Source organism: Apodemus sylvaticus, chromosome 1 (assembly GCF_947179515.1).
Source record: "Apodemus sylvaticus chromosome 1, mApoSyl1.1, whole genome shotgun sequence".
Lineage (NCBI taxonomy): Eukaryota > Metazoa > Chordata > Mammalia > Rodentia > Muridae > Apodemus > Apodemus sylvaticus.
In genome coordinates this window covers 21,082,403-21,097,636 of record NC_067472.1, presented here as the reverse complement: position 1 = coordinate 21,097,636, position 15,234 = coordinate 21,082,403, and the positions used below count along the sequence as shown (strand labels likewise).

Sequence of the window (15,234 nt, the reverse complement as noted above, 5' to 3'; positions counted from 1 at the left end):
CCATGCTGTCCTGATCGTCTACTTAATAAGCCATCTCCTAATGGCTGTATGTCCCATAGTGTCGCCTTAGGCTGTAATCACAGCAAATCTACAATCAAGTAGAACTGTCATTTGAATGAGAACATGAGCTCATGTATGCCAGGGACTCTTTTCTTTTGCTCCCTTGTGGGAACTGGGAGGCCCTGGCTTGGTTGGTTCTGTAGCATGGATGGTCTAGGAGCTGGTGGCGGGAGGCAGGACAGCAGGAGTAGCTTCCAAGAAAGATGTCCCTTCCCACAGGACAGCCCAGTAAACACTGAGCCACCCAAGTAGGGCCACTTTCGAGACCTTGACTGCCTTCTAGTCCCCTCTAGGTGTTTCTTCACTTTGAATGGAGAAGGCAGGGTGCTGGTGGCCTCATCTCTGTGGAAGTTGACAGGGCTACAGTTTCTGAATAGAGAAAATAGCCCTGCTGGCTGTACTACCCGCCCTTTCCAGGACATATCCCGTCGCTGTCCCATGCTGTAAGAACAAGGCTCCAGGAGACACCAACGCCACTGTTAGGACATACTTTCTTGAAACCGATAGCCTTCTGCCCTAAGTCAGCAGTCACTGCTCTCCAGACTCGCTGGTTTCGTCCTTGCCCTGCCCCTTGGTTGCACCACCCTGCAGCCTGTAAGCCACAGCACTATTCAATCCCATCATCCCCAGAGCCCGCATGGTAGCCTGTGTTCACAGTGAGCTCCCAAAGGGCCCAGCTCTCCCGTCTGCTGTTTCAGACTCCTGGGGTATCTGTTGTCTGGCGGGAGCTGTTTGCAGAAGCTGTGTTGTCTTTTCAGCTGGATCTCGCTTATTGCCTTTTCAGGCAAGCTATGTCAGAACTCCCCCTGTGAGGGCCAAGGCAGGCTGGGTGCCTTGCCAGACCATGTAAGGGTCTGGATGAGAGGTAGAGCCAGAGCCAGCCTGGGAACTCGATCCACACGACACCGTAATTCTTAGGCCTATAAAACCACTCTGAGGATCAGAAGCAGCGCGTCAGCGGACACTCGCTTCTTTTGGAGGCCTCCAAGAAATAAAAAAAAAAGTCTTTGAAACGCAGACTGCGGGGTTCTGAAGAAGACTCTAAGAGCAGGGGTGAAAGGGCAGGGATTGAGGAGATTAGAAGTGTTTAGAGACACTTGACAGGTCGGGAGAGTGAACTTAGTCATAGCCACGGTCAACCAAAGACGTGGGCTGGTGACATGGTGGAGCAGACGCTGGGGAGGACGTGACAGAAACAGACATGTTCATGTCATGTGCAGCTCCAGATCGTCATGTAACCAGCCTCCAAACTCTTGGTGCGCACTGGCCTGTTTTCTTTTCCTCTCAAGGTCGGAGCCCCTCCCTGGAAGGTTCCCCCGTGACCCCCGCTCACACACCAGGCCGACTTCCAGGAACAGCATGCTGAGAGCAGGGCAGGGAGGGTCACCAGGGGGGGAGAAGACAGCAGGGACAAATAAGGGAGAAAACGAACCCTGCACGTGGGCTTTTGTAAGAACTTTATTTCTCAAAAAAGGGGAAAGAATCTAAAGTATTAAAATAATCTCTAGTCTTTGTCCTGGAGGTCAAGAATAGGATGTCAAAATAATTCATATAAAAAGGTCAAGCATAATTGTAGAGTTTCCTCCCACTCGTAGGAACATCCTGAAACCCATTCCTCCAGCGTGGTGCTCAGATTCCAACTACTTTGAAGGTACCGTGTGTCCCAGGGCCGGGGACAGACTGCAGATGTCTGGGACGTGCACCCATAACTTCACAGACATACAGGTCATCTCCCCAGTGGATATAGTCAGTCTGTTTTAGTCACCTTTTTCAATGGAAAATGTTAAAGGTTTTAAGGAGTTACCCCTCCTTAAGAATTCCTAGTCTCTCCTTCTGAAGACGAGTGTGCATAAAAGAAATGAAATTACATGTCGTCACGAGGCTGAGGGTGGCAAGGCTGGTCTCCGTCAAACGCCAAGAGACTTTGCCTCTCTGAGCCAGAACTTTCCATAGTCTCTGAGGGTAGGTGCGTCCCTTAGTTTCTACCTCTGATGTGAACAGACTGAGAAAAGTCAAGCCTCCACCTCCAACAGTGATTCTCTTCCTAAGACTGAACCGCAGGGCTAAGGACACAGCCTAGCAGTAAAGTATTTGTCTACCATGGGCAAGCCCTAGATTCAACCCCAGTAACAGAGACAGACACACCCAAGAAGGCTGAAATGGAGTGTGAATATTAGCTAAGGTTGGAAATGCTGAGTAGAGCCAGAAGCACAGATGATGAACGGTCCAGAAGGCAGACCCTTCCACGACGTGAGGGACAAGATCAGGTTCTCTCTGGAAATCCTTGAGTAGCCTCAGTGTGCCAGACTGCACACAACAGTCCCGACTCTCTGGTTCCTCTCAGCTGAAATGTCTCTGGGGAACAGGGAGGTTCTCGTGAAGATACTTTAGGGTTCCGTGCTCTGAGAAGTCTGAGACCACGTGGTCTTGTCCCCGAAGCAACCACTTAGTAGTTAGCAATCCCTCGAGTCCTACTGGTCCCCGGGCATGGATTCGTGATGTGCTGATTCCTACTTCAGCTCCTATCAAACAAGGACAAAAAAAAATCATGGAGAAAGCTGTGGCTTTTCCCACCCGCTGCTCCCAGTTTACCCACGAGCCTGCAATGCGTGTCTTCTCTGCTAACGTCTGACCCATCTTCCCTGGGCTGGCTAATGTTCCTCATCCATGTGGGTGAATTCTTAGTCACTATAGATCATAACGCTCCTTTCCAAACTGCAAGGCACCGCAGTATGTCACCTCTCCTCCTGTTCTTCATCCACGTGTATTCTGACAGTTTCAGAAGATTCATCTCCATTAGTTTTTTTATACCCCATTTTAACATCTGGGCATGTCTTGAAGCTTATAACAATGTCTAGTATAAAGTTCGACTCCCTAGACCTCCCTACCCCCTTTTCAATGTCAGAGGACCTGGGTTTGACCCCTCGCACCGAAGAAAAAAGCCCAACACCAAAGACAAATGCTTCAAGGGATTAAAATTCTCAAATGTTGTCTGGGCATGGTGGTACAAGCTTTCAGTCCCCATGCTTGGGAGGCAGAGGTATGCAGAACTGAGTTGAGGCCAGCCTGGTCTATATAACAAGTTCTGGGATAGCCAGTGCTACATAGGAAGACCCTATCTCAAAGCAATACAAAACAAAACAAAACGCAAAACAATAACACATACACACGTCCTTCAATCATTCACAAACTGTGCCACAACGTCTTATTGGATGTAGGGGTAATGGTCCTCTGGAAAGGCAGACTGTTCAAACAACACTGTGGAGAGCTGGCGGTTTTGTAAGACCAGGTGTCTATTGCTAATAATCACATTTGTCTGTGCTTGTGCCAGCGGAGAACCCAGAGCCTGTGCGTTCTCAGCACATGCTCCAGAATGACACACAGAATGACAGAATGACACAGCCTTTCTGGTTCCTGATGTTGCTGCTTAGGCTCTGTGTAGGCACCAATGTCAACACCTTCCGTCCTATATTCCGGTTCCTATCTCTGAGGCAACCTGGCTGTGTCACTCGAAAACAGTTAAGTCTGCAATGGCCTGCTCTCTGGGAACCAGGGCAGTTTGTGAACCCAAAGAAGCTGTGCTGGCCTGCATTGTAATGGAGACGCCCAGGCTTGTGCGAGTTAGATGTGACATTGGCTGTGTGACTCTGGGCAAGGGACTTGCCTCTTGGTTTCCCCATCTATGGAAAAGGGATTAGGAATGGCTACCATGTTCCCAGGTGGGAGGTCTACTGACACATGTGGTGCACGGGACTGTTGTGTATCTAGGTTACACGCGTGACTGGAAGGAATTGTCTTTACTTCACCACAGTCCTTAGAGCCATCAGAGTGGGAGAGCCACAAGGGACTCCTTTTCCTTGTTTTTCTTACCCAGTCCAAAGCGGTAGCCATCAGAGAATCGAGTACTGGCGTTCCAGAACACACAGGCGCTGTCCACGTGCTGGAGGAAGAACTCTGCTGTTTTCTCTACAGGGGAAAAGAGAAACCAACTGAGGATACCACATGGAGAACACACCCACTTTTGATCACTCCCTGGTGACAGATCTGGCTGCACATATTTTCCTCACATGTTAAACATGCAGGCTTAGGAGAGCTCTGAAGGGGAAGATGGCAAACCGGATCCCACAGTCGGGCTGGCAAGAGACAGTCAGTTGGAATCAGTTATGCCTCCATGCTGGGACAGCCTGTCTAAGTCTGACCTCCATGTCCACACCCATTAGTTCTGTGGCCTTGAGCTCTGTGTGTGGTGGTCAGGGGGAAGGGAAGGACATCACCTGGTTCTCAGGGTGTGGAGAAGGCCAGTTGGCCCCTGGGAATCCTCCCCCCAATGCCTCATGCTAAGTGGTCAGTTACTGATTGCTGCTGCCTGGTGCTGTGGTCATAGCTTCAGTTAAATTGGCTGTGAATTCCTCAGGGGCCATATGGCTTCCCTCAGCAGCAGGTCTCAGCGCCAGCCGCCCTGGCATGTATGCTATTTGGGTGTTAAATGAAGCAGTCTACAGAGTCTGTCCTGCTCTTAACCTCCGGGGCTGGTTTACTTCAGCTGTAAATGGTTTTTGTTTTTGTTCTTTTGTTTTTTTGTTTTCAGACCCAGGGTCTTGCTATGTAGTCCAGGCAGGCTTTCAACTTGGGGCAATCCTCCTGCCTTAACTTCCCGAGTTCTGAGATTACAGATGCTTAGCCACATCGTCTGGCTCTGAACGACATGGCGGGGCAGTTGCACAGGAAAAGACAACACTTCTGAAGCAGGGGAAACCTTAGAGTGGTGCCAGTCATCCCTGCCCTGCTGATGGGGGCCACTGGGATGGACCCATAGATAGATCAGAGTGCACTCAGCAAACCCCCAGCTGTCTCCAGTGCCAGGACTGCCACTGGTCAGTCTGGAGTGTGCAGGACCAGAGCGGCTGTGAGCAGCAGCACCAGCTGCAGGTCAGGGCAAAGAAACTGAGCATCACACGCCCTGAGGCACTGCAAACTGACCGTTCTCGGTGACGATGACGTCTGTGTGAGAGCTGCCGTACTTATGGATGTGATCAATGGCTTCCTGGACGCTGTCCACCACTTCGATGCACACTTCCAGGTCCCCGTACTCTGTCCGGAGGGACTTCACTTCTGAGGGGCTGAAGGTGAGGTAGGAGGCGAACTTGGGGCCTGCGTGAATTTTTACCTGTCGGAGAGGGAATGCAATGCAAAAGCCACAGGGATGAGACGGCAGCGGGAACCAGCAACTGGGAACCAGCCTGAATGACCAGTCTGTGTGAAGAGGAGTTTGGCTTATGCAGCAAGGTCCTGGCGAGCGTCAGCCAGGCTCCTTGTGGGCCTGAAGGGTGGCTTAGCCCTCCTCACACCAGGATGCTCTGTTCCATGCTAGGCCAGACTTGCTGGCTACTTTTCCAGCAACTGGCCCTTGAGCAAGCTGGGGCAGGACTGAAAGGAAATGCCTTTGAATGCTGAATGTCTGAGGCACACCAGGCCCTGGCTTCTGGCTTTTTACTAAAGGGGCATTGTTTTTTAACAAAGAATTATTTATTTTATGTATGTGAGTACACTGTAGCTGTCTTTGGACACACCAGTAGTGGGCAACAGATCCCATTACAGATGATTGTGAGCCACCATGTGGGTGCTGGGAATTGAACTCAGGACCTCTGGAAGAGCAGTGGGTGCTCTTAATCGCTGAGCCATCTCTCCAGCACCCCTAAAGGAACTTTTAACCATAAACTCTCATTCTCTATAAAGTGGAACCTGTGCTGGTTTCACGAGAAGGTACATAGATGTATCTTTGCTTCCTACACCCCAAGGAAGCCCTGGTTTGGTGCTCAGGGCTAAGCACTTCCAACTAGTTACCTGTGTGGTTTTGGCCTGCCGAACTGGCTCTGCCCTCAAACGGACCCTGTTCCCGGTTAGAACAATGTGAAGGCCCTGGGCTGGCCCCTGAAGGACTTAATCAGTCCAATTCCACACAGACCTTGTTCTCTGAGACTGCACAGGGTCATGCCTTGATCCCTTCAGGTCTTGGCTCCAGCTATGACAAGCTCTGTCTTGCCTGGTGGCTTGAGGGCCTGGTGTGACTTTGTTGGGCACGCCACATTCTCTAGGACTGGGGAACCCACTTTGTGATCAGACCATCCTGAGGGGACTTAGTTTCTACCCACGAAGGTACTTCCTGCAGGATGCACGTTGTGTCATCTTGCTTTGAGGCCTCTCAAGGCAATCTTCATTCTGACATTAGGGATGCCAAGGGTTTGCCCTCCTTAGGGTGAGGGGGACTCAGTTCTAGCCAAGGACACCTTTCCTCCTGTGCAGTCAGCTGACCATGATTTTTGGCATCTACAGGTAGCCAATAGTCAAACAGTCTACTAGTTTACCCACCTGATCATGGACAGTTGTTTCTTATGACTCCCTTTTATTCTGTAGGGTGCACTTTCACTTTCAAAACAATGACTTCCCGTGCTGGGTAGTTCTGTTAACCTGACTGGGGATTAGTGAAGCACGCCTCTGCATGTTATTAATGACCAGGTCAAATAAGGGTTGTCTGTTTCCAAAGAGACACTTAGGACTTAAGGGCTCTGGTTTAACGAATGGACCAATCCCTTGGCGGCTCTGTGGTAGGACGGCTTATTGGGAGGGGGTAAAAGATAGAAGATGAGCCTTCTTGAGGAAGAAGACCACTGGAGAGATGTCCTGGAAGACTAGTTTTCCCCTCACTCTGCTTTCCGGCTACCATGGGGTGAGCTGCTCCCCGCCATGAGGGAACGAACCCTCTGAAACGGCAAACCAAGTTAAGGAGTTAGGGATGGACCGGGTGACAGGAAACTAAAGGGAACAGCTGCTTTGCTGGTTCTCAGGGTCCCGAGCTGTAGCCTTGAGGAGATGCTGGGCTCCACTAGGGAGTCACATTTCCACTGGCAGCCTCTACTCTGCATTTCAGACTGGATAGATACATAGTTCTGTGCTTGCATACAGAGATTCTAGGGATTTTCTGTTCTTCTGAGGATTTGTATGGTCCTCCCTGCAGTCATGTTTCTTTTAAGTACAGTCTTTTAAGTTGCTTTCCTTGGGCGTTTTGTTTGGCTGTACTGCCACAGAAACCTAACACAGCTGTTCACTGGGCCCTACTGTATTGATAAGCATCTTTCTCTTCTGGCAAAAAGATGTCACATCAGGGTCACAGCAAACAGGCAGGCAGGCTCACACCTGCTATCAAGGCTGGAAATGCAGCCATGCAGAACCTTTAATTGATTGTCCATTTGGCCATGACACCTTCTAGTAATTTGCAACTGTGAATGTAGCACAGCATGAACCTGTTTGTACCTCAAACTTACTGATTATGTTTGCATACAACTTTGACAGCAGGTTATGAACAAACCCAAAAGAAAGCTATTCAAACTTCTCATCCTGAATGCCACCCCATAAGTGCGTTTATATTGGCAACTGAAGACATTTTGGAGGAAAGGTGAGTGGATGCATATAAATTTTATTCTTGAAAAGACTTCTGAGGCTAGAGGAATGGCTCGACTGTTATGAGCTCTGGCTGCTCTTCCAGAGGACCCTGGTTCAATTCCCAGCACCCACATGGCAGCTCACAACTGTCTATAACTCCAGTTCCAGAGGATCTGATGCCCTCTTCTGGCCTTTTGGGGCACATGTGGTCTACAGACATTCATGTATAACACTCTCATACATAAAACACAATTGTAAAAACACTGTGCCCCACTTCCCCACAAAACTCCTCAGAACAGAAACTAAAGCACTCTGTGCAATTTTTTTTAAAAGTTACATAAAAGGGAATGCCTAGTTGGAAATATAACTTTTTTATCCAAATAAGACACTACTGTGAAGATTCCATTCTGTATGGGGCTATGTGGTCTGCTACCTCTGAACCCTTGCAGCGGAGGAATAAATATGCTGTGCCGTGTAATACATGCAGCCAGGGGCATCTGTGTGTCAGTTCCATCCACCACCACTACCACCACCACCACCCCCGACTGCAGAGGGCTGGGGTTTTCGCCTCTGCACTCAGCACAGTTCCGTGTGCACAGTGCAAGTGTAACGGACTGTTCCCTTCCGGGTCGAGCTTTGCCGCAGATCTACCATACCTGTTCCACTCTGAGCATGTCAATGATCTGGTCAAACAAGGGTGTTCTCAGCAGGTCTCGGTGGATGAGTAAGGTCTCCAGGGCGTTACAGGCAGCTGGGTATTCACATTTAGAGTCTCTGACTGAAGGGAAGAAGGACAAAGAGTGAGTCCTGTCTGTGTACATGATCCACAGGCGTAGGGGGTTCACCAAGAGCCCCCACCCCTCCCCTCACCCCCCCACCTCCCCACCCCCCGGGAGCCCCGGTCATCTCACCGAGTCGGGTGACCTTGTCCACACTGGCTTCAGAATCCACGTACATGTGGCAGATCCCTTCGCTGTGACCCATCACTGGGATCCCCTTGGCAGCTTTCTGGATATCCCTGACCAGCTGGGAGGAGCCTCGAGGAATGATCAGATCTATTATCTTGTCAAGGCGGCAGAGATCCTCAACTTCTTCTCTGGTATTTACCTGAAGAGGGAGAGAATCAAGAGCAAACTGCTGAGACAGGACTGTAGGCCTCGCTTGGCGCCGCGATCTGCACTTCAGATGGCGACATGGCCAGTCCCTGGAGAGAGGACTCAGTCACAGAAGGGAGGGCAGTGGGACAGCTAACAACACAGGGCAGAGAGCCTTCTTAAATGTTCAGGAGGTGCTGAGTGCAGTGGGTGGATGACAGGCAGGCACAGATGATGCCATGCTAAGGGATCACTAAAAGAAGTGGCCGCTGGGAGGGGGGGCATGATGAGCCTTGTCAGGAGGGGTCCCATTTCCCCAAGAGACCAATCACAAGTGCCTGTGTTGGGTCACAGAGATAGCAGGTATTTTCTTGTCTCTTCTGGATTTGCCAGTATCTTCCAACTAGTCATGGTACAGAAGCAACATAAATGTCCATGTACCAGAACGTGCATGGCTGCTTTATCTCATGAAGCCAATACCCAGGAGCAGCCCAAATACCCAGCCACAAAGAACAGATGAGCAGCAGCGTGTGGCTGTAAGTGAAGTACTACTCGGTTATGAAAAAGGAGAAAGAACTTCGGGATGCAAAGGCACAGACAAACAGCACCAAGACAAAAATAAGCTAAAGTCACAGAATGGGAAAGTGTATTCTGGATGTCTCCGGATGACTCTACCTACTAAAGTTCAGGAACAGACAAAAGTAACTGAATGTGGTGTAAGTCAAAGAGGGTGGGAGGGGCAGAAAAGGCCCCGCGGCATGCTGGGAACGCGTGGTTAGTGGCTATGCAAATCCACACAGGCGTAGTTACAGAGCTGTCTGCCTGCATTCTGCATGTATCACTGTAAGTATAGTATACACTGCCATGGAGGGAGGGGGGAGGGAGGGAGGGACAGAGGGAAGGATGGAGAGGAGGAGGGGGAGGAGGGAGGGGATCCATCCAGGCAGGCTGTGCTAGAGCTGGGCTGAATTCCTAAGGCTGGGATCCTCCCACCAGATTCTCCCTGAGCAAGTAAGAAGTCAGCTCCTCCCAACAGGAAGAAGGGAATCCTGAGATGTTGGAGGGAGGGGCCTTCCATAGGAAAAAGAAAGCTCTAGAAATTGGCTTAAATCAGATCCAAACCCTACCACAGACTGGTGAGTTTGTGTATCCCAGAGTTTGCTGTTACCCAGTCCAGAGCAAGGACTTAAGAAGGAACAGCATTTCCTCACAGGGTTAGACTGAGAATTAACTGAGGCACTGGAAGCTCCTCACGTGACTTGCTCACACAGAAGCTCCCCTGGTGGCTCAGGCCGGGTCAGTGACCACAGGAACAGGGGCAGCAGCAGGCTCTCACTCTCCCATGCCACGTGAGGGAGGGCTGATGACAAACTTTCTTAAAGTGACTTATATCAAATCCAAACTCTACCAAATTCTTTACCCCTGAGTCAGATTACCCTGCATAACTTCACCAATGGGAGGAACCCAGCCCTACAGTGGGTCCCCCACTCCTATAACCTAATGAATGAGGGTCTAGGGGCCAGTAAGATGGCTCAGCAGGCTTGCTACACAAGCTTGAAGACCTGAGTTCTATTCCCAGAACCCATGTAAAGGTAGAAGGGGAGAGGTGACGAGGTGACTCTACAAAGTTGTTCTCTGATCTAAACATATGCATGCACACACACGCCCCCCAACACACACCATGGTACACTAGTAATAAAGAAAATTAAGTTTTAAAAAAGAATGGAGATCTAATTGGTACTGAATGACCCAGCAGTACCAGGATACATCTGTATCCTGCTGGCAGAAGCTCTCCCAAGCCAGTGAAAACCTGCCTGGCTCTGCAGAACGGCCCGGGGTTCACAGCACTTGCTGCCTCTCTAATCAAGCTCGCCTGTAGAAGCATTTTGGCTTCACACAACCGAATATTGGCTGCACATTTCCATAGACCTCACCTGACCCCACCCGGGTGGGACCAGGCCCGTTCCCAGCCACCTACCAGCTGTATGGCCTCTTTGACTCCATGGATGGAGAGGGCCTCCTGCGTCAGGAGGTGAAGAATGCGGTTGCTGTGTGCGGCCTCCTTCCCGCCTTTGAGCAACAGGCCGTTGCCAGTTGCAATGGCCAAGGCCGCCACCTGCAGAGCAAAGGGAAGACAAGACAATGTTGGAGTGACAATGATGTCTGCGTCGCTGTGTTTCCATCTCACCTTCAGCACCCAAGTCAAGGAAAAACTCACTTTATCCCACGTTACACTGAAGCCCAGTAAGGGTGGCGACTCTCCGGGTCGCACAGCTTACCAATGCAGGGCTGGCAGACACTCCGAGACGCTTGACTCTGGGGAACTATACTACGTGGTTTCCACAGAAGCAGCCGCAATGCAGGCTAAATTCATGGTCAGAGTCACACGTGGTCCCCTCCCCACGACAGCCACAGTGGGGGACAGGATGCTTAAGACCTCTATAGTAAACCTGCTTGATCCACCGACGGGGGGCGGGGCACGGGGGACGCACAGGGGTAACCTATGGCTGACCTGGAGTTGACCCGGGGGCTCTACACGCCTGATCCTGAGAATCTGGAAACGCAAGCTCGTTCCAGCCCTGGATGGTGACAGCAGCCCCACTGAGGCAGTACACACTTCTCAGGGCAGGGGGAAGATGAGCTATCCCGCTGAAGCAGTCAGCAGAGGCTCAGTCATCCTAAACCAGAAGTCTGACTTTCTGAACACTTTCCAGTTAAATGAAAATCACCCCAGTAGTTGGGAAAAGCTACGCCTGGCCACTCTAACCTCCAGATTCGGGATTCTTAATGCTTTCTATTGGCTTGAGTCGCTCTTGAGCCCCTTACGGTGGTAATGCAAACTTTCTCTAGCTAGATGCAGACACTTCATGGTCCACACACAATTTTTACAGTTTCTGTGTAGTCATGGGGGTGGGGAGGCAGCTACACTTCAGGTGAGAAGCCTCAGCCACAGGGAAAACCTATTCCTTGTGAGGAATCGGGTGGCTAGGACATTTCATGAACACAGCCGCACAGAATCAGGACCCGTTTCTGTCAGCACCAATGAATTTTGCAGTCTATCACCGGGCTCTTCTACAAGGCCGGCTTGTGGCCAGAGCGGTAGTGAGCCTGGGCTGGGGACAGGCAGCCATGGGAAGGGAGTCCTGTGAGGACGTAGCTGTGGGAAGTGCGGTCAGGGAGAGTCTGCCACAGGGCTCTGCAGGCTTCACAGTCCACCGTGCCTTTCACACAGAGGGGCTAGCTTCCCATTGTAAAAGAGAATTTCCCTTTGCAACCTCAGAGCCAGTAAAATAAAGAGTTGACCTTATCCCACTCACGGCTTAGTGGGAGATGATTGCTTTCTCAGAGAGTTTAGTGCAGATGCGAGGCCAGCCCTCTAAGGTCGGTCACTTCATGTTTCTCAGTGTGGCGGCTTTGACATGTACTGGCCACATTCCTTAAAGAGGGCTGCGTTCTACCCGCCGTTAACTACACGGAGCGCTTTTTCTACGTGATGCTCCTACAGGAATTATTCTGTGGCGCTGATAATGGAGTCCTTTTGTATGGGTAGACAGGTGTTGTTAGGTGAACGACTGCAGCAGCCCGGCAGGGACATGCCAATCTCAGAACAAAGAGCCCAGTGAGCCAGGAGAGCCCGGAGTATCTTCTCTCCCTCCCTGCAGGCGGGTGATCTGGGTGTGACAGGGAATATTAACTTTATGACGCTAGGTTGCTTCTCTGCTCTGGGATGGCTGGAAGGGTGAAATGTAAAACCGGCAACACCATGGAAATGTGTTTGGGTTGAAGAAACACATTTTCTCTCTCTCTTACATATGCACATGCTCACATACATACATACATACATACATACATACACATACATACATAAATACATACATAATGCTTCCTCACACCCATTCCCAGGTGGGGCCATGGTCTCACATACCTGGGGTAGACAGTCAGGGCGAGACTCAAAGATCACCAGTAAAACACCTATTGGGACAGTCACTTGTTCTAACTCCAGGTTTTTGGCAATCCGAGTCCGGCGCAGGACGCGGCCTACGCTCTCCTGAGAGGAGGCGGCAATCTGTCGCAGCCCGATGGCCAGGCTGTTCAGTTTAGACGTGGAGAGGCTAAGGCGCTTCAGCAGGGGGCCTGCGAGTCTTCCTAGAACGGCAGTTGGACATGATAAAGCGGCCGGTGTGGGCAGGCTTTGGCCACCAACTTTACTGTAGTAGGGGTAGACACACTGTCAGTAGAACTGACAGTCTCGGGGATACTGTGCTGTGCAGGTTTACCTAGTTCTTCCTCGGGGTGGGCAGTGGGCAGAGACTGCTTGACAACAACGGTATCTCATGTCCGCTAATTATCAACTTTCAACACGTGACATTTCAAAAACATTTCAAAACAGGGAGGCCCGGGAGCCTATCTAACAATTTAAACAAGAGGCTGTGATGTAGTTGTTACACATAATCTATCACAGGTACTAAGCCAGGCTATGTGGGATATGGCGTGTAAAAACAAATGCTGTCGGAGAAATATCAAGTCTATGTATCAAACATAGCTGAGGCATGTGTGCACCTAACGGTATCAAGAACAATGGCAATTTGTCTTCTTTTCTGTTGTTGTTGCTATTATTATTATTATTATTACTACTGTTGTTGTTGTTGTTGACAGGGCCTCATTATGTGGCCACCACAACCAGATACCCCACTGTCTTAAGCTGGCAAAGCAGAGGATGACGAGAAAGGAGGTGCCTGGGTCTCCCCGGCTGTAACTGGTCATCTGTGATAAGACTTTAGCCGTATCACCGGCTCTTCCACGAGTGCCACACAGATCTTTCCGGACAGCGCTTGGTGCCAGCCATAAAGACAGCACACTGGTTTAATGGCGAGAGTGTCTCGTCTTTCACCACAGGCAGCACGAGCCACTTCTGTGACTCTTTCATATGAACCCTGGGTCCACCGTTGGCCACATGACTTTGGGTGTGTGACGGCTTTGCTGAGAGAGACTAATAAACAACAGCCACCTTGGATACGTTAGGTTGTGCGGTTTAAAAGGGGTCCTGCTGGGACAGCCCTCAGCATGGTGCCCGCTAACACGAAGGTCTCAGACCGGAATTAGCTAAGCATCTCCAACAGAGAAGTTCTCAGTTTCCTTTTCTAGTTCTAAAATTGGCACAGTGGCCAGAGCTCACATGCCCCTAGAGAACAAGAAAAGCTCCTTGGAGGGTTGGGTTAAAATTACTGGAAATGGAGCAAAAATAAGTACCACGAATAGTTAGAAAAAAAACCCACTGGTAACACTAGCCACCAACCCCTGATAAAAATTATGCATGAGCTGGGCGGTGGTGGCGCACGTCTGTAATCCCAGCACTCTGGGAGGCAGAGGCAGGTGGATTTCTGAGTTCGAGGCCAGCCTGGTCTACAGAGTAAGCTCCAGGACAGCCAGGGCTACACAGAGAAACCCTGTCTCGAAAAACCAAATCCCCCCCCCCAAAAAAAAACAAACAAAAAATTATGCATAATAAACACCTTTGATCCCAGCACACAGAGGCAGGGGCAGAGGGGCAGAGGGGCAGAGGGGCAGAGGGGCAGGGGTAGAGGCAGAGGCAGAGGCAGAGGCAGAGGCAGGCAAATCTCTGATTTGGGAACTAGCCTGGTGTACAGAACGAGTTCCAGGACAGCCAGGGCTACACAAAGAAACCCTGGCTTGGAAATGTAAAATAAATAGATAGATAGATAGATAGATAGATAGATAGATAGATAGATAGAGAGATAGAGAGATAGAGAGATAGATAGGAGGAGGAGGAAGAGGAAGAAGACACAAGGATGAATCCTTACCCTCTGCCTCCTCCAAATCTTTTTTGTTGGCTAACAGGATCTCTTCCCGCTGGTCTGTCAGCAGGTCCGCCAGATGATTGATAATTTCAGCTCTCTGCAAGAAAAGCAAACCATTAAAACATCAGGTGTGTACACACGCTTCTTCCTCTACCCTCAGAGTGGCTTCCTCTACCCTAGACTTGTCCCTGGAGCCGGAGCTGTCACAGGCACATTCCTGGCGCTGTCACCTCCTTACACGTCTCCAACCTGCCCTCTTCTTTTCCTTCCTTTACACTGATTATGGTCACGAGGAACCCATGGCTCAGCACTGAGGAGATGATGAATTATGTAATTTGACCATGAGATAAACTGGCATGTATAATTTGGAATGACACACATAACTTTACAGATTTTGTATCAATAGTTTTTATTTATTTTCCAAGTATTTCCTTCCTTTTTTTTTTTTGAGACCAGGCCAGCCTTGAACTCACAGACATCCACCTGCCTCTGCCTCTGCCTCCCGAGGGCTGGGGTGCGCAGCATCCCCGGTGAGTTTTAACAACTGGCTTCTCTTTAAAATTCTTCTGAGGTTTATATTTTATGTGTGAGGGTTCTGCCTGCCCATGTGTCTGTATAACACACACACACACACACATACACAGTGTCTGTGGAGGCCAGAAAAGTAGGGCACTAGATCACCGTGGAACTGGAGTTACAGGTAACAATAAGCTACTATATATGTGGTTGCTGGGAGTCTAACTCAGGTCCTCTGGAAGAGCAATGGTGCTCTTAACTGCTGAGCCATCTCTCAAGCCCTTTGGCTTTTCCTTGTGGCCAAT

General features: G+C 50.1%; 1 protein-coding gene across 2 annotated transcripts in view; it reads right to left on the bottom strand.

Moving 5' to 3' along the window:
• Nucleotides 1-1,500: 1,500 nt before the first annotated feature.
• The window catches only part of Aldh18a1 (aldehyde dehydrogenase 18 family member A1), a 34,174-nt gene continuing 20,440 nt past the window's right edge, over nucleotides 1,501-15,234 (bottom strand). For both annotated transcript variants that reach the window (XM_052186284.1, XM_052186274.1), the window contains exons 12-19: nucleotides 14,417-14,510; nucleotides 12,520-12,740; nucleotides 10,573-10,710; nucleotides 8,412-8,607; nucleotides 8,157-8,278; nucleotides 5,041-5,227; nucleotides 3,931-4,026; nucleotides 1,501-2,582 (exon numbers count right to left, since the gene is read on the bottom strand). In XM_052186284.1, coding sequence (XP_052042244.1) covers nucleotides 2,401-2,582; nucleotides 3,931-4,026; nucleotides 5,041-5,227; nucleotides 8,157-8,278; nucleotides 8,412-8,607; nucleotides 10,573-10,710; nucleotides 12,520-12,740; nucleotides 14,417-14,510 — 1,236 coding nt within the window. In that variant the 3' untranslated portion in view covers nucleotides 1,501-2,400. The remainder of the gene's footprint in view (nucleotides 2,583-3,930; nucleotides 4,027-5,040; nucleotides 5,228-8,156; nucleotides 8,279-8,411; nucleotides 8,608-10,572; nucleotides 10,711-12,519; nucleotides 12,741-14,416; nucleotides 14,511-15,234) is intronic.